This window comes from Heterocephalus glaber, unplaced genomic scaffold (genome assembly GCF_053883595.1).
Source record: "Heterocephalus glaber isolate CG9 unplaced genomic scaffold, H.glaber_assembly_v1.0 deba00001509, whole genome shotgun sequence".
NCBI lineage: Eukaryota > Metazoa > Chordata > Mammalia > Rodentia > Bathyergidae > Heterocephalus > Heterocephalus glaber.
Genome location: NW_028258325.1, coordinates 5,446,141 through 5,463,561, shown reverse-complemented (window position 1 = coordinate 5,463,561; position 17,421 = coordinate 5,446,141). Strand labels below are relative to the sequence as shown.

Below are 17,421 nucleotides of genomic sequence, written 5' to 3'. Positions count from 1 at the left end.
AAAGAATTTTCAGGTTAAAATATCTACTATAGGCCCACTCCATCTTTAATAGGAAGTAGAGGAAAATATAAACGTGATGAAAAGAATGGAAGATGTAAGCAAAGACCCTAGTCAAACTTCAGAGATGAAAACTGCTATGCTCAATATGAAAAGCCCACAGAATGGTCCTTGTAGGACCAAAGATCAGTACATTTTATGCCAGATCAATAACAAGTATCCAAAATGAAATGCAGGAAAAAAAAGGACCCAGAAAAGACTCAACTTGACATCTAAAACCCAAAACTCTACAACCAGCATCATGCTGAGCTGGGAAGGATCAGATAATTTTCCTAAGATCTGAAACAAACTGAGGGTATCACCTCTCATCACTGTTATTCAGCACTGTACTGCAGGTCCCATCCTGTACAATAAAGGGTAAAATCCAACCAAAAAACATACCGTTTAGAAAGAAGGAGTTAAAACTGTTTGTTTTGTTTTGTTTTTTGAGGCAGGGTCTCCCTTTGTAGTTCAGGCTGGCCCTGAACTCACTTTGTAGCGCAAGCTGGCCTCAAACTCATGGAAATCCTCCTGCCTCAGCCTCCCAAGTGCTGGGATTACAGGCCTGCACCACCATTCCCAGCTAAAACTGTTTATTTGAAGACAACATGTTCATCTATATATAGAAATACTAAATAGTCAATGAGAGCTTTATTAGAACTAATAAGTTTATTCAGGTTGCAAGATAAAGTTAATAGACCAAAATTGTCTTTTTATGTCAGAGTAATGAAAACTTAGAAATGGAAAAATAATTTAATAGCATTAAAATATTAACTAAGGATAAGTTTATTAAAATATATGCAAGATGTTGCACTGAGAAATACAAAACACTGTTGAGAAATCAAAGAAGACCTAAAGAAATAGAAAGATATACCATGTTCATGGAGTTAATGACTTAACATTGTTAAAAGGTCAATTTTCCTCAAATTTATCAAGGATTTCAATGCAATCCAATCAAAATCCAGGAGGTTTTTAAAAAATAAAAAAATAGATAACTCATTCTAAAACTTATATGGAAATTTAAGCTTTTATTTGCTTAACTTTTACATGGAGTATTGTAATGTATAACAGAACATAAAACTACAGTACTGTGTGGTGAAGTACCATCAGCAGAAATTACAGTGCTGTACTATAAAAGAAGCCACCATAAAGCCACACTGCCACTTATGCTCCTGGATGGTAAGTCCAAATGCAGGTCGTATGTCCAAGTGGCAGGTTGTAAGTCTAAACAATCGTTAAACAAGTGGGTCTTTAAATGAGGAATAACTGTATTGTCATTATTATTATCATTAGTTTATGTGTATGACCTACTATGTTTACATTCATTGTGGGTATTTGGTACATGTACCTGACACATCTTAAATCTTTTTACTTCACCTTCCCCTTCTCCCACTCCTTACTCTCCATTTCTCAATCCCTTCCCATTTGCACAAGATCTGTCTCACTGTTTCCTTTTATCAATCTTTTATTTTGCTCTTTATTTACACTTTACCCTACTTAAATGAGATACCATATGTGTTTACGCTTGTGTGTCTGATTTGTGTCACTTAACAGTCTTTTCTCCAGGTGTATTCACTTTCCTACAAATGTCTTGAATTTATCCTTCTTTATAGCCAAGTAGTATTCCATTATGTGATACCACATTTTCTTTATCCATTTGTCTGTTGATGGGAATACAGGCTGCTTCCACTATTTAGCTATTATTATTACTTATGCTGCCATAAACATTAGTATGCATATATCACTATAAAATGATATCTTTAGCTCTTTGGAAATGATGTGTGAAAAGAGAACAGCTGGATCAAATGGAATTTCTATTTTTAGTTCTCTGAGAAATCTCCATACTGATTTCCATAATGGGTGTACTAGTTTACATTCCCACCAACAATGTAGAAGTTCCTTTTTCATCACAGTGAGCATTTATTATCATTTGGTTTCTTGATTATAGCCATTCTTTCTTGTACAAGATGTCATCTTAAAGTTGTTTTAATTTGCATTTCTCTAATGGCCAGAGATGTTGAACATTTTTTAGTATGTTTATTGGTCATTTGCACTTTTTCTGTGAAGTGTATGTTCATTTCAGTTGCCCATGTTTTTGTTGGGTCTTTTATTTGGGGTGGTCTCATTTTTTAGTTCTTTATATATTCTAGATATTAGCCCTCTGTCTGAGAAATAGCTTGCAAAATTTTTTTCCCATTTTGTAGGTTGTCTCTTCACTCTGTTGGTTTTTTCTTTGCTGTACAAAAGCCTTTTAATTTCATATAATCTCAATTGTTGATTCTTGGTGTTATTTCTTGTACAATTGACATTCTGTTCAGAAATTCCTTGCCTACACCTATGACTTCAAGAATTTTACCAATTTTATCTTCCAGTAGGTTCATTGTTTCTGTTTTAATATTTAGATCTTTGATCTACTTTGATTTTAGTTTAGTACATGGTAAGAGATATCAGTCCAGCTTCAATCGTCTACATATAAATAGCTCATTTTCCCAGCACCAATTGTTGACTAAGCTATCTTTTCTCCAACATATACCTTTGGTCCTCTTGTCAAAGATCAAATAGCTGAATGTGTCTAGGGATGTTTCTGTATCCTGTATTCTGTTCCATTGATCTGCATGTCTGTTTTTGTACCAGTACCATGAGGGTTTTTTTCACTATTGCTTTGTAGTATACCTTGAAGTCAGGGATTGTGATGCCTTCTGCTTTGCTCTTGTTACCCAGGATTGCTTTTGCTATCCTGGGTCTCTTCTGGTTCCATATGAATTTTAGGACTGTTTTCTCTAGATCTGTGAAAAATGCTGTGGTGTTTTGATTGGGATTGTGTTGAATCTGCATCACTGTATGGCCATTTTGACTATAATGGTTCTCCCTACCCAGGAACAGGGAACATCTTTCCATTTCCTGGATGTTCTCTGCAATCTCCTTTTTCAGAGTTCTAGTTTTCATTGTAGAGATCTTTCACTTCCTGAGTTAGGTTAATCCCTATGTATTTTATTTTTCTTGATGCTATTGTGAATGGTGCTGAGAAAGACAATTCTTTTGCGTTTTGGTGTTTTTTTTTGGTACCAGGGATCGAACTCAGGTCTTTGCACTTGCGCAACAGGAGGTGAAACCACTGAGCTAAATCCCCAGCCCAAGAAAGACAATTCTTGAGCAACAGAGACAACATGAACATGCTCCTTTAGGAATGTGCACATTTTTAAACTCCTACTTTTTCCAAAGAAATTTATACTGTTAAACATTATTTTCTTCTTGAAGAGCTTTGGGAGGTGTGGTCATCACCCAGACTCCAGCTTCCATCCCTACTCATTTACAAAACCCACACCAGGAAATCTAGAAATCTGGTCCCAAAGCATATATTGACAGTCTGGGCTCTGTAGAAGGAACAACAGAGCCACTGGGTCAAGGCTCTTCATTTTCTCCTGGAAACTGAAGCAAGATATGACATTAGCATGATAACTAGCATGGTATCACTCTGGGCCAGGCACGTGCTAAATAAGCACTTCCCACTTGTGGACTCATTCAATCACAACAGGCCTATGGAGTGCTAGTCAGCTTTCCATTTCTATAACAAAATATCTGAAATAGCTTAAAAAGAGGAAAGGTTCATGTGGGCTCAACAGTTTTGGATATTTCATTCCATTCTCGGTGGCCTTGCTGCTCTCAGTTCTTTTTTTTTTTTTGGTACTGGGGATCAAACTCAGGTCCTTGCGCTTGCGCAGCAGGCAGCAAAACTGCTGACCTAAATCCCTGGCCCTGCTGTTCTTAGTTCTGTGGTAAACAGAACATCCTGGCAGGAGTGTGTGGCCGGGGAAGCCATTTATCTCATGGCCCCAAATTGCAAAAAAGTGGAAGAGACCAGCATCCCAAGGTCCCATTTGAGGAAACATCTGATGACTTAAAATCTCCCTTTAAACTCACATCTTAAGGTTTCCATCACCTCCCAATGGAGCCAAGCTGGAGCTTAAGCCTTGAACATGGCTTTGGGGGATAGCTCCACACCCAAAATGTAGTAAAGTACAGGTATTTGGAATTATTCTCATTTTTCAGATGTGGAAACTGAGGCATAGAGCACTTAGGTAATTTAGCCTAGGCTACTTAAGCAGTGAGCACCAGAGCTGGATGGGAAGGCAGGCTCGTATGTTCTACCATTTCACCCACCTCCTTCCCAGGAGATTTGAGGTCTGCAGCTCAGGGCAGCAAGAGACTCTCTTATGAGGCCCCAGACTCAGCTCTGCCGAAGCCCTGATTTGTGCTCCATGCTCACTCACTGGTGACCATGATCTGTTGTGGAACACAGAGCTGTTGGCAGAGCCGGATCCCAGCACATGAAGCAGGCACCAAGAAAGCATTTACCCAGCACCATGTTAACCGGGCTGAAGAGAGGCATGTGCCCTCTAACTGGGTTGAAGGCAGAAGCAGGTGTTTTCCAGTCAGGCAAGAGAAGGGACAGGTCTCCCAGGCAGAGAGACTAGCAAGTGCCAAGGCCCAGTGGTGTCAGGAAACAGGGCTTTTGGGGTGAGCTGGAAACAGGGTCCGGGCCAGGCTGTGTGTTACTGCCTCAGACCTTCCCGGTCCTTCCTGGGAATCGCAGATGAATGGATGATGATGTGAAGGAGGAAAGTGATTAGGATGTTTTCACCACTTCGAAAATCAAGCTGTATCTCCAGAGCCAGAGAGAAGGTGAGCTGGGTCCCCTGGGAAAGAGGGCGCCATGCCTGCCCATCAGAGTTCTGCAGGAGAACAGAGGAGAGGAAGGAAAGAAACTGAAAGCACCCAGGACGGATGACCACCAGGCCCACTGGACTAAGTGACAGTGGCTGGCACTGGCTGATGGGCATTTGGGCTCTGTCTCCAGCAGCTCAGAATCCACAATGGGCTGGCTGGGCAGGGGCACAAGCCAGGAAGGGGCAAGGCTGGGCACATGGGTAGCTGGCCGCAGCATAGTGCCAGGCAAGCCCTCTGGTTCAGGAGGGACATGAAGGCAGACGCTCATTTCACCTTTGTTGCTGCACTGAGGGTTGGTAGAAACATACCCCCATCTCAGACTGGGTACCCCTGTGGCAAAGAGCTCCGGAGTCAGGACACCTGGTAGCTGGGCAGGAGCCGCAGGAGAGAGCACAGGAGGAGGAAGGGCATGGTGGAGGAAGTCAGATGCATCCTGAGGGTGGTGGGCCTGGCCTCACACCACTGAGATGTGGGCTCCGTACACCACTCAGACACCGCAGTCCCCTGGCTCCGGAGGGGCAGATGTGACCCCAGACCTGCTCTTGTGTTGGGATGGGCCATTTAGGTTGGCTCTGGACCACAGCAAGGTGGGAAAAGAACCAACATTTGTATGGTTCCTAGCAAGTCCCAGGTCCATGCCAGGAAATCAGCCCTCTCCCCATCACTCTGAAAAGTAGGTGCTCTTTTCTGTTCTCATTTGCTAGCTGAGAAAACTGTGACTTGAGAAAGAATAGGCAATTTGTCCCAGGCCCCATCGGGAATAAACAGCAGATTCAGAATTTGCACTTGGCTCTCACATCAAAGTTGATTGCTTTTCTGTGGCCTTGGGCTCCTGTTCCCAGCTGACATCCAAGGTCAGAGAGCTCATTGGGAACTGGGTCCAGCCCTGGCCATTAAAAAATCAAGCCTCACACCTTACATATCCCTGGAATAGAGCGTTCAGAAGCATTCACATGGCAGGGCCCTATGCTTGTGCCAGCCTTAGAACAAGCACTTTTCCTTGTCTTCCTTTGCATTCTGTCTGGAGAATGGTGGTCCACAGGGAGCGACCACAGGGAGGACACTGCAGACAAAGCCGGAGGCCTAAATGGGTCTGAACAACGCGAATCGGAAATCAGAACAATTCAGCTGGAAAACGGAAGGCTAGCAAAGGCAGTTGCCATGGGTTTCAACTCTAGGCACGGTGATACAGGAAAGCACAGTGGCTAGCTCATTCCCTGGGGAAGAGAGGAAGGAGGATTTCTGTAAATACAGTCAGGGAAATCGGGTCTGTCTTAGCAAAGAGCACCCAAGCAGTGACCGTTTGACCTTGAGGACAGCACAGAGTTTAAGGGCCCAGAGCTGGTGACCACACTGCCTGGGGGCGGTGCCAGCACTGCCATTCGTAAGAAGTGTGATTCTGATTGGAGTGAAGTAGCTAACTCCTTGGCGCTTCGGGTTCCCGAGCTGTAGGATGATGGTGGGGTGCTGTGGGCGGGAAATGAAATTATGGCATGCGAAGGACTCATTGAATTTGCCTAAGCCCAGCATTGTCCTGTTCTATAGTTAGGAGTCATGGGGTCGATCACCTTTGAAAACAGCCTGGATTTCTCATTCTGTCTCAAAATAGGGCTGGGATAAAGTTGATTTCATGAGTAATTTTGCAGTAAGACTTTCAGCTGGCCTCCCCACCTCTCCAGCCTCGGTTTTCTTATCTGTAAAATGGAAATAACAGGTCCTGACCTTAGTTTCCCATCAGACTGCTTGAGAACCGGGCAAGGCAGAGGCCATCCCACCCCTTGGGCAGCAGGCAACGTGTAGGAACAGGGCCGGGGAGGGCACACACTGGCTTTCCTTATGCCAGCCCTGGGTGGTCAGTCCGTAGGGCCCTCACGTGGAAGGCTGGCAGTGACTCGGCCTTGGACATTCACTTCATCCTTACTTCTCACACCTGATCCTGAAGCCTGGTGTTCTTGGGGTCCCTGCTACTGTTGCAGCGATAACATCAGGCCAGGAACACAGGGCAGAAACAGTGACTCTAGAATGACACACTGCCACCATGAATGCAGGGTCTTAGCGTTTTAGTGGCTGCACTGCTCCGCGGGTCCAGTGTGGGGGTGGTCACAGATTGCTCCTTCGTGCCCAGTGGGCTAGGTGATGCATCACACTCTGTGAAGCAGGCCCTTCCCCGGAAGCTTGTGGGGGATGGCGTGGTCAAAGGGGCTCCATGAGCATTTGCTGACCAGTGCTCTTTCCACCGTGAGACCCAGCTTGTACCAGAGTGCAGAGCACCCAGACAGGTAAGGAAGCCTCCTTTCTTGAGGCGGGCACAGGTTTCCTCAGTTTCTCCACAGCGGAATGGCTGACACATGTGCCTGCATCTATCCATTGCAGTGATGGAGGAAGAGGGGGCCCTGGATGGCACTGTCAGTCAGAGAGCTTGGTCAGCCCTAGCATCTGAGCTGCACCCCCAAATGAATTAACCAAAGTCTCCATGAAATGGGACTTGATGTATAAAAATTCACTGAAGTCTCTGGTGGAGTATGGATTGCTTGGTTTGCACATGAAAGGCAAGGTCCCAGGGAGTCCTCTGCTGTCTGTCCAAAGAGTTCGCTAGCTCCAGGAGGGGCAGTCTCTCCAGGATCAATGCGGCCCAGCATGTCAAAGCAAAATGAAAGACAGAAAATAAAAAGCGTGATTAGGGCCGGGGATTTAGTTCAGTGGTTCTGGAGCCTGCCGTGCAAGCACAAGGTCCCGAGTTCAATCCCTGGTACCAAAAAAAAAAGTATGATTAATATGCCAACCATGGACACCTGTGTGGGGATCAGAGTGGGCTGGATTTCAGCCCCAATTCACCTCTTGGTAGGAAGCTGAGTGCTGGGTACAACTTTACAAACACCCAGAGTATCCATGCCCCTGATCCCCAGGGGCTGCAGCAGAGAGAGAAAGAGGTGCAGACTGCCAGGGGTACTGCAGGGGAGGCTGGGGGCCCAAAGATAGGCTCTCCAGAACCCCTAGAAAGTGCTCAAGGGGGAAACATCAACATTAGAAATCCATCACCCCGGACATCCAATGCAGGTCCTCACCACTGTTTCATCCCCTCCTCAAAGCCTGGAGGAGTCCTGCACGGTCTAGCAAGCCAGAGAAGGGCAAGAGGAAGGAGAAAGAGAAATGGAGAAGTCACCCATCTACCTCTGGTCCCAGCCCTTTCCACCGCAGGATCCTAGCCTGACCCAGACCCGGGGGAGAACTCATCATTCAGTCCACTCTCGGTATCAGTTCGGACCACCATTCTGGACTGGCCACGGTGATGTTGCAAAGGATGCTAACATAGGACCCTGCTCATTCATAAGACTGAACTGAAAAGACCTGAACCCCTGGAATAGGACAGGGGAGCGGAACCCCTCCAGGTTAAATTTAAAGGTCGAGGTTGTGTTTTGATGACATCACAAACTGTGCTGTTTCACGGCAGGTTACATTTGTAAGTCACTTAACTTGGAACTCAGCACCTGGAGAGGTCTCAACATCACACCAGCCATCATCCTGTTATGATCATAAATATTAAGAGATCTAAAGAAGAACATCCCCTCCGGTCCCAGAAGACCCTCGTGAGGCCAATCTCAGCTCCCCCTTTTTGCCTCTGTTAGCACTGAGAGGCCCAGCCGGCATCAGACCCCAGGTCCATTTGGCTGGGCTGCGGACACTTTGTGACATCCTTCAACAAGAGCCTGACTCAGGATGAGATCAGTGATGCCAGCGCTACTTAAAACTATTCTTCCATCCCATCGCAGGCCAGGAGATTATTTATGGAAAGGACTGGAGTCATTTTTGACTGGGGAGAAGTGGGACCTGGAAGTCTATTTTTTAAATGGAAACCTTGCAGATTACAGAGCAAGAGAATAGAGTTACTACAAAACCCACTCCCCTCACCCGTTGGGGAGTTGAAATACATCTTGGCCAACAAGACCACCCACACCCTTCCTCCTGAGCAAATACAGTAGCAAGGCCACGGAGATGGAACCCCATGCGTTTTCCTGGCCACATCAGGGTCAAACTGGCATGGTGATATCTCGCTGGGCTAATGCTCCTTGGTGCCTCTGTCCTGCCCTAGGTGAGTCATGCTCCATATTTTAAAGCACGCTTCTTTTTGAACTGCTCCTAAAAAGATAGCCAGAGGCTGCCCTCTGCAAATGGCAAGGGGTCTTCAGGAAAGTGGCCAGTGAGTAAGAAAGCCCTTTCCCACCCTGCTCAACCCTCTGATGGACATCTGTTGGTGACCTATTGCATGACAGCATGGTCTCTGCTCTCCCTGTAAGGTCAAGGGCCAAGTCCTTGGCCCATGTTGGAACCAAGAGCCCAGCAGCACTGTGAGGGCCACTGAGGGTCCTTTGGCCTGTGACAGATGGAAGAAGGTCAGACACGGCTCGCCTGGCCCCATCCTGGGTCTGGTGGCTTCCGACCTGCTCCATTGTCGTGGGAACCCACCTCAGGCCTTCCAGGTGAGAATTCAGGTTCTGCGATCCCAGACCTGGTGTTCAGCCATACCTCTGTAACCGACTGTGGTCTGGGTGAGCCATCTGCCTTCTTTGTCCTGCCATTGATATTTCCAACCCGTGGACATAGTAGCAGGCTCTTGTTGCCAGTGGATGGGAGATGATGTGTAGAGTGTGCTTGTCCAGTCTTTCCTGTGGACCCGTTGCAGTGTGAGCAGCCCTGTGTCATGCGCTTTACACGTCTGTTAACTCATTTAATCCTCCCAGCATCCTTCGGGGAGGCAATATCATTACCCCCACTCTGCAGACAAGAAAACAGATGTGGGCCTTCCAGAAGCCTGGCCACAGCCACAGTGAGACAGGTAGAGGTGGGATTCAAACCCCACAGTCTGCTCTGGAGCTGCTGACCACTCATTAGGTGGCCCAGGCCAGGCTTCGAGCTTTGACTCAGCAATGGTGAGGGCAGTGTTTCTTGTTTGCCGTTGTCGTTGGGAGAGGAAATGTGCCTTCGTGGTTAGGGCACTTCTGTTAATTCGTGACACGCGCTCTACCTGCGCAGGCTACCGTGGCTGCCTTATCGTCGTCATGTACAGTATGGGTGGAAATGTTCCTCTTCAGGCACTCACCTCCCCACACACCCTGTCTGCCATTCTCAGAGGAAGGTGAGGGAATTGTCACCCCTCCCCGTGGCCCGCCAGCACATCCAGGAAAGTCACGTTCACGCTGCTGGCTCAGCTCCCTTTCTCCTGACAAATGTAGTCCCAGCTCTGCTCTGGATCCTCCCTGCCCCACACCTCTCCCTGTGCAGGCTCAGAGATGTGCAAAAGCTGCTTTGACCTTCTCCTTGCCTGGTCCAGGGCTGTCAGTGTCCAAGGCCAAGGTTCCCAGGAAGGAGGGAGCCGCCTTCCCTCCAGAGGTGGAAAGCACACCATGGCCCTCCAGGTGGCCCCACTTAGGAAGCATCCCACATGTCCCAGAATGAAGACGCCAGGCAGCACAAGACACACTGGGCTGGTTACAGCATCTCGGGAATGACAGTCGTGTGCTGTGGTTTGGCTGTGTCCCCCAAAGTTCATGTGTGGGAAACTCAACCCCAAAGTCGACGGTATTGGAAGGGGGCTTGGGATGTGATCAGGACTAGGTGGGGTCATGAAGGCAGCCATGGCTTTGTCAGTGGAGGAGGAGGGAGCCAAGCTGTCACGCTGGTTCTGTCTCACCCGTTATGACCCAGCACAAGGCCCTCCTGGGCTTCCCAGCCTCCAGCACTGTGATCCAAATAAACTTTTATTCTTTATAAGTTGCCAGCTCTCGGGTATCTTCTTATCATAAGAGAAAATGGGCCGGGATATCATGCAGTGTTAAACATACCCTCCGCCTCTAGGAGCCCGGAAACGCTGACTTACAAGGAAGTAGTGTCTGTCTCAGTGGAGTATAGATCCTTCAGAGGCTCCCTCTCGTCCTCAAGCCAAGTCCATGGAATGGAGCCATGGAATGGCAGCAGCGTCACCACGAGCAGCCTTTGCCCGAGACTCCAGCCACCAGCATCCCCGACCCTACCTCCCGTCTGCCGTTGCTATCCCAGTGGACCTGGGTGGATGCTGCCTCTGCAGGGTGCCCTGCTAGATCCTATCCTCCCACCCCACCCAGTGGCAGCTGCAGGACACAGTCCCCTCTGTTGTGATGACACAGGAAGAGATTGGGCCCAGAGGCCCAGGCACAGGTGTCCCTGGCGACACCTCCACGGTGCAGCAGTAGCTCCCCAGCCCACCCCAGAAGGCTGAGCTTCCTGACTCACACAATGCCAGCATGCACTTTCGCCAGGCCCAGGGCCCCAGCACTCCAGAGCCTGGGTGGCTTCCCCGGTCTTTTCTGCCCACCTGGCTTTGCTCTTTCCGAGACAGCAACCAAACTCTGCCAGAAAACAAAAGAAACAACACACACAGTGGGGGTCACACTTCTATCCACAGGGGCATTGGTTCTAGGGTCCCCACGGACCCCAAAATCTCCTGATAGGTAGGACAGAGGTAGTCAGTGATAGAGATAGACAGATAGACAGACAGACAGACAGACAGATAGAGAGAGAGGTTTTTGTTTTTGTTTTGTTGTTGTTTGTTTGTTTGTTGCGGTACTGGGAATTGAATCCAGAGTCTGCACTGAGCTACATCCCCAGCCCTTGTTATTGTTTATTTGGAGGCAGGGTCTCGCTAAGTTGCTAAGTTACCCAGGCTGGGCTTGAACTTATGATCCCCTGCCTCAGACTCTGCATGTTGGGATGACAGGCCTGCCCCACCATGCCCAGGTCCTCCATACACTGTGAGTCATCTGGAGATGACTTGTAACACCCAATGCCATGCAAATGCTGTGCCTGTAGTTGTTTTTTGTTTGTTTGTTTTTTGGTATGGGGGCTCGAACTTGGGACTTTGCACTTGTAAGGCAGATGGCGGAACCACTGAGCTAAATCCCCAGCCCATGTAGTTGTTATACTGTAGTATTCAGGGAACGCTGACAAGAAAGATGTCCGCACATGGTCAGGACAGATGTAATTTTGTCTGAGTATTCTGATTCACGGTAGGTTGATTCTGATCCATGTTGGTTGATGTGCAACCCACTAAAACAGAATGCTGACTCCGCCATTCCCTCTGCAGTTTATAAAACTTTAATTGAGATATAATCCATATACCATCAAGTTTTACAGTGCACAGTTGAGTGGTTTTTAGCATATTCACAAAGCCATGCAACCATCGGCCTTATGTAATTGCAGATATTTCCTTACGCCGAAAGGAACCCCCATCCCAGGAGCTCTCCTTCCCCGCTGCCCACTCCCTCTGGCCTTGGCAGCCCCAAATCTCTTTGTTTTCCTTCTCCCATACTTGGCTTTTTAGCTAGAGGTCCCCAAACCGAGCAGCAGGCCTTGGCCTTGACCATGTCCATCCTTCAGACGGCAGAGACAGGACTGTGCTGCCGGGGAACTGGTAGCGTTTTGTGAATAGACGTCAGCTCTAGGTTCAGAAAGGAGGAGAACAGTTCCTGTTGTGTGGGGGCCTTGCCATCGCGGCACCGTGGGATTCCTGCCCGTGGCAGCCCAGTTGTGGCCATGCGGAGGACAGAAGAGCTCTGAGGACGCCCTCGGGCTCTCCACAGCGCCCCACAGCCTGGGGTGTCAGCCGACCCTGGCACCCCTAAGTGACTGGCCAGCCTGAGCCAGAGTGGCCCGCAGGTCACTGCCCCATGGGGCCCTCACCAGTGCATGGGACATGCCCCGTCGCCGGGCTGGTGACCTCCCAGCTCGGTCCCTCCCGCAGGCCTGGCTCCTGGGATCTGCCGGCAGGGAGCCTTCTGCAGTCACAGCTGCTCGGCCCAGGGGCCCAGGCTCCCGTGTGACCCATCTTCTTCTCCTGCAGGAGAGCACCTGGCCGTACCTGTTTGGGGTGATCGTGGTGCCCGCCTTCGTCCAGCTGGTGAGCCTGCCCTTTCTCCCCGAGAGCCCACACTACCTGCTCTTTGAGAAGCAAAATGAAGCGGGAGCCGTGAAAGGTAGGGGCCTCCTTATGTGACACGGCTGCAGCCTGGGTGGGTCAGGCCAGCCTGAGACCTGGGCATCACCCTGATTCTTCTCTGCGGGCAGCGCCAGGTGCCACAGGACAGCACGTCCTTTCACCTTCCCAACAGCTCCCCCTTGGGGAGCAGAGAGGGCTTGGGGGCACTGGGGCGCCTGGGAAAGCCAGCCAGGCAGTCCCCCTGGCCACCTCCCTGCTTGCTGCCATCCCCAAGATGATGGAACTCAGGTTTCCTCCTGGCCTAGGTGCATGGAGGCCGCCTCTCCTCCTCCTCTCCAGGCCGACCTCTCCTGTCTTAATGCTGACAGACAAGCAGTGCAAAAGAGGCAGGCACAGAATGAGGCTGGTGTCACAGGCACCAGACTGAGGGCTTCCGCCTAGCGACCCCTGGATGGTCCCAGCACCCTACCAGGGAGGCCGAAGTGCACTCATCTTCAGGAGAGGAAACTCAGGCTCCAGATGGACTGAGGTGGCCTCAGGGTCTTCCCTTCAGCCCCCCTGGTGGTGGAGAGCTGGGTCCAGTCAGAGCAGGGCTTCCGGGAATCAGAGGCCCTCAACAGAGCCCTGAAAAAGCAAACTCCTTTTGCCTAGAGATGTACAGTGTCAAATGAACCGTGCATTCCCCATCTCTCAGCTGACAGCCCTGTGGTTAACTACAGGCTCTGCCTCTCACCTTGAACAATTCTTTTAACCTTCCTGAGCCAAGGATCCCTGGTCTGTGAAAAGGAAATGACAGAAACCTCCTCACTGTGAGGAATAAACTAGATAGTGCTAGTCATCTGCTGTCATCTGGTATCATTTTTTCCTGAGGACTCTCTAGTTTTTGTTTTTGTTTTGTTTTTACCCATATCCCATCCTCTAATCTAAATTTCACTAATGCTCATAGCCAGGAAAAAACATGAAGAATTATATATAACTCATGCAGCATCTTTTAAAACTCATCCTACCTAGGTGTTTTCTAAATCAGCAAATGGCATAACAAAACCTCAATCATTGCCTATATTTGTGTTTATCTGGCAGATCTATTTTCTCATGGACATTTCCTTAAAGTGAAGTCAGAGAACAATGGCATCACTTTCATCTTGTGGAGGTAGAAGCTAAGGCTTCCGGGGGATGGGATATCGTTTGCCCATGGCCATGGCTTTTTATAGAGGTTTATAGAGGCCTCTGAAGATCTATCTGGTGGCCACTGTGGGCTTTTCTTCAGTACGTGGCGGCACACACAGAATTGCACCTGCTGCTTGGAGGTGGGGTTAGGAGGGAGCCCGCTCCTCCCAGAGCCCTTGCCCTGAACTCACCCCCAGTGAGTCTCAGAATGGTTGGACCCCCCAAGGTGGTTTTCCTGCAACCCCGGCCATGCACAGCCGGACACCAGGAAGGGGAAGATGCCTGTGGCTTTGTGACTTCCGTGTGACCAGAGAGGGGAACCATGCCAAAGCCAGGCTTCTGCTGCCGAGCAGAGCTGGACACTTGAAAGAGAAAGAGAAAGAGCCCAGGAGATCTGATTCTGGAGAGCAGCTGGGCTTGTTGGAAGACAGCAAAGCCTCCCACAGAAATGCCATTCCTCTTGGCCAGGGAGAACGCCTCTCAGCCCGCTCAGGAGGAGCTCCTGGGAAATGCTTCAGTTAAGTGCTGTTGGCATGGGCAGTGCACGTAAATGCCCGAGAGTGCAGAAGGTTTTGATGTTTTATTTCACAGCAGAATAGAAAGTGAGGGAGAAGTACAACTGAAATGCATGTTCAATATCGTACATGAACTTTATTCAAAGAGCAAAGATATTGTCCTCAGGTTGAAATAGAATATTGAGATTTGCATTACTACTAATAAAACTATTAATTTCACTCTAGACATTCAGCAAACCATGGATATTTACCATGAAGGGCATTCTGCCAGGTGACGGCGAAAAAGAGGGACCTGAGACAATGTTCCAGGTCTCCAGGAGGGAGCAGAGGGGGCTGCTGGGATGAGTACGAGCACTTCTTAAGGCTCATCTGTACCAAGAACTACTTCATTCCAAGTACTTTACCTCTATTAGCTCGTTCAATCCTCACAACAACCAAAAAAGTAGAAGAGAAAGAAGAGCTCATTTTAATTCCTGTTTTAAGGCCATAGGAAGGAAGGGAGGAAGGAAAGAGGGAGGGAGGAGAAAGGAAAAGAGACAGGGGCAGGGGCAAAAAAAGAAAGGAAGGAAGAAGGAAGGAAGGAAGTTAGGAAGGAAGGAGAAAGAAAGGAAAAGAAAAGAGAAAAGGAAGGAACAGAACTGATAATGTAGTTACTTATGCAAGGACGTAAAAGTAGTAAGTGGCAGCACTGGGGCTTCAACCTTGCAACCTTCATGCACTATGTTACCTAATACCATGCTTGGCCCTGTGGAGGTCATTCCTTCTCTAGTCATTGGAAATGTTGGGGAAAGGGGGACTTTGTAAGAGTCAGCTATTGCTATAATGCTGCATAACAAAGAGCCCCAAAACTAATTGGCTTAATTAATGCATTTGCTATGGTTCACAATTCTACAGGCCAGCTGTGTGGTTGTTAATTAATCTTGATAGGGCTTAGCCTTGAAATTCTTCTTGGGGTGAGCTGCAGTCCACTCACCCACCCAGTAGTCACTGGCTGAGCTAGTTTGGCCTCTGCTCTGTTCCATCTGGCTCATCCTGCAGCAAGCTAGCTCAGTACCTCCTCATGGTGGTCCCCCAGCTCTAAGAGAGGAAGAGGAAGACACAAGTAGATTTTTAAACTTCAACCCTAAAATTCTCTTGGCTACATGAAATCCCATGGCCAAGCTCAGAGTCAGAGTGGAAGGGGCTATGCAGTGAAAGGGCAAAAGACTGCAATGAAGAGGGACTGAGTTGGTGCCATCAATGCAATTGGTCCCAAGGGCATTTCACTCATCCCCACCCCTACTTCATAGAGGATAAGGATTAGGTCCAGGCCCCTGGGTGTATTTATTTATGCCACTCTGGCCTAAGAGACATTCTCAGTGCCTAAAAGCTGAGGAAGACTCAAAACTTCTGCCATGTGAAAGGGGACTTACTTGAATAGAAGTGAAATACTGCCATAGGAATTGCGACAGAGCAGTGCTTCTGAAATCAGGGTCGCGGAAGTTGCTCTGACCAAGACCCTTTGGGCTTCATGGCCCAAAGTGGCTGCCATCATTCTGCACTCCAGCTAAAAGGCGGAGGATGAGGAGAGGGGATTAAGATCTCTTCTGGGGCATTCCTTACACTGCTACTCATGTTGCTTTGGTGAGAACACAGCCCCACAGCCTCTGCAACTGCCAAGAAGGCTGGGAAATGGCATTCTTCCATGCACTGCTGCCACAAAGTCACGGCCTGTTCTAAGGGGAGGAAGAGCAGTGCAGTGTGGCCGAGGGTAGACTCTTCCACAGTAGGGGAGGGCACATGAGAAGGCTCTGCTCACTGAGACTGGGATTCTGGGTGCTCTGGGGGTACTGTTCAAGCATCCATGGGAGTATTCAGAGGTGAGGCTGGCTGGGGACACCAGGGCTTCTCCTTGTGACTTTGGTGATGAATCTCTAGCATCACAGAGCTCAGCAACAGCTGTGGGTTAGTGGGAGCTGCCTTCCTTCTCATGCCTGGGCACCCACAGTCCCTGGAGGGAGACCCAGTCTCCCAGTGGTGGCTTTGTTTGCCTTTTAAGGTGTGAGAATGAAGGAAGGACTGACATCTGCGAGTCTCCGAATCCAGCCCGGACCAGATGCTCCCTGGGGCTCCTGGCTGGAGAGGCAGCTGGTGAGACGGGGCTGGGGCACACAGCAAAGGGCCAGCTGTGAGAGAGACGGGCCCCTTCCCAGCCTGCTTCCAACAACCTAAACAGGGCAGGACTGCACAATTCGGAGGCCTCCCTACACAAGGCCCTGCCTCACAGCACAGGTGTGCCTGGAAATTGCTCACCTCTGTCCTTATTCCAAAGAGCAAGTGGCTGAGGGTTAACGACTAGACTCGCTTTAGATTCAGAGCATTGCTGAGGATGCCCCAAAGCCGAGCCTGTGGGTGGTACATCCTTGTGCATCAGTTTCCTGGGGCCTCTCGGGAGTCCATAGCCTTCATCAAGACTTCACTGAGGTCTGGCACTTCTGGACTCTGAGGCTCCTCTGCTTTGTGGGTACCAGCTCGCTTGCATGCTGCCTTTTCTCCTAGTATCCTAAAGGAGACGGTCAGCACTTCGGACAGCGATCGTGCATCCCAAGTCACGGAGGTGTCTGAGGGAGGCTGAGGGGGAGGGTGCCTCCTGAGTGCGTGTCCTGCTTCTCACCAGCTTCCCTTTTCCGTCCCCTCGTCTGTACTCACCAGGCCCCCACCTTCCCATCTGCTTCGGGAGCCCCAGTTGCTTTTCCTGCTAGTGTGCACAGAGCTGCCCACCCTTTCCCGAACCCTCTCTGAACACCCAGCCCTCCCCAGGCGTGTGTCACCATGCCATTCTCAGCCCAGATGGCACTTCCCCTAAGAGGCCTCCTCGTGTCAGCTGTTAAGTGGACACCCTTTTCTTGCCTTCCTTGTATCTGATAACGTTGCAGCTGCGGTTTATGCTCCAGCGATCTGGAAGGCAGATGAGCTGCTGCAGCCTCCCGTTCCCCACACCATCTGTGTGACCCCAGGTGAGCTGCC

At 49.3% G+C, this 17,421-nt stretch overlaps 1 protein-coding gene across 26 annotated transcripts in view; it reads left to right on the top strand.

Moving 5' to 3' along the window:
* The window catches only part of Slc2a9 (solute carrier family 2 member 9), a 205,138-nt gene that overhangs the window by 91,027 nt on the left and 96,690 nt on the right, over nucleotides 1-17,421 (top strand). For 25 of the 26 annotated variants that reach the window (XR_015441268.1, XR_015441269.1, XM_087187348.1 and 22 more), the window contains one exon: nucleotides 12,638-12,770. Coding sequence is in view for 24 of the 26 variants with exons in the window: in XM_087187348.1 (XP_087043474.1) it covers nucleotides 12,638-12,770 (133 nt within the window). In the remaining 2 variants the exon portion in view is untranslated. Of the gene's footprint in view, nucleotides 1-12,637; nucleotides 12,771-16,453; nucleotides 16,546-16,953; nucleotides 17,012-17,330; nucleotides 17,412-17,421 lie in introns of all 26 variants that reach the window. The other variant, XM_087187358.1, reaches the window with a different exon arrangement.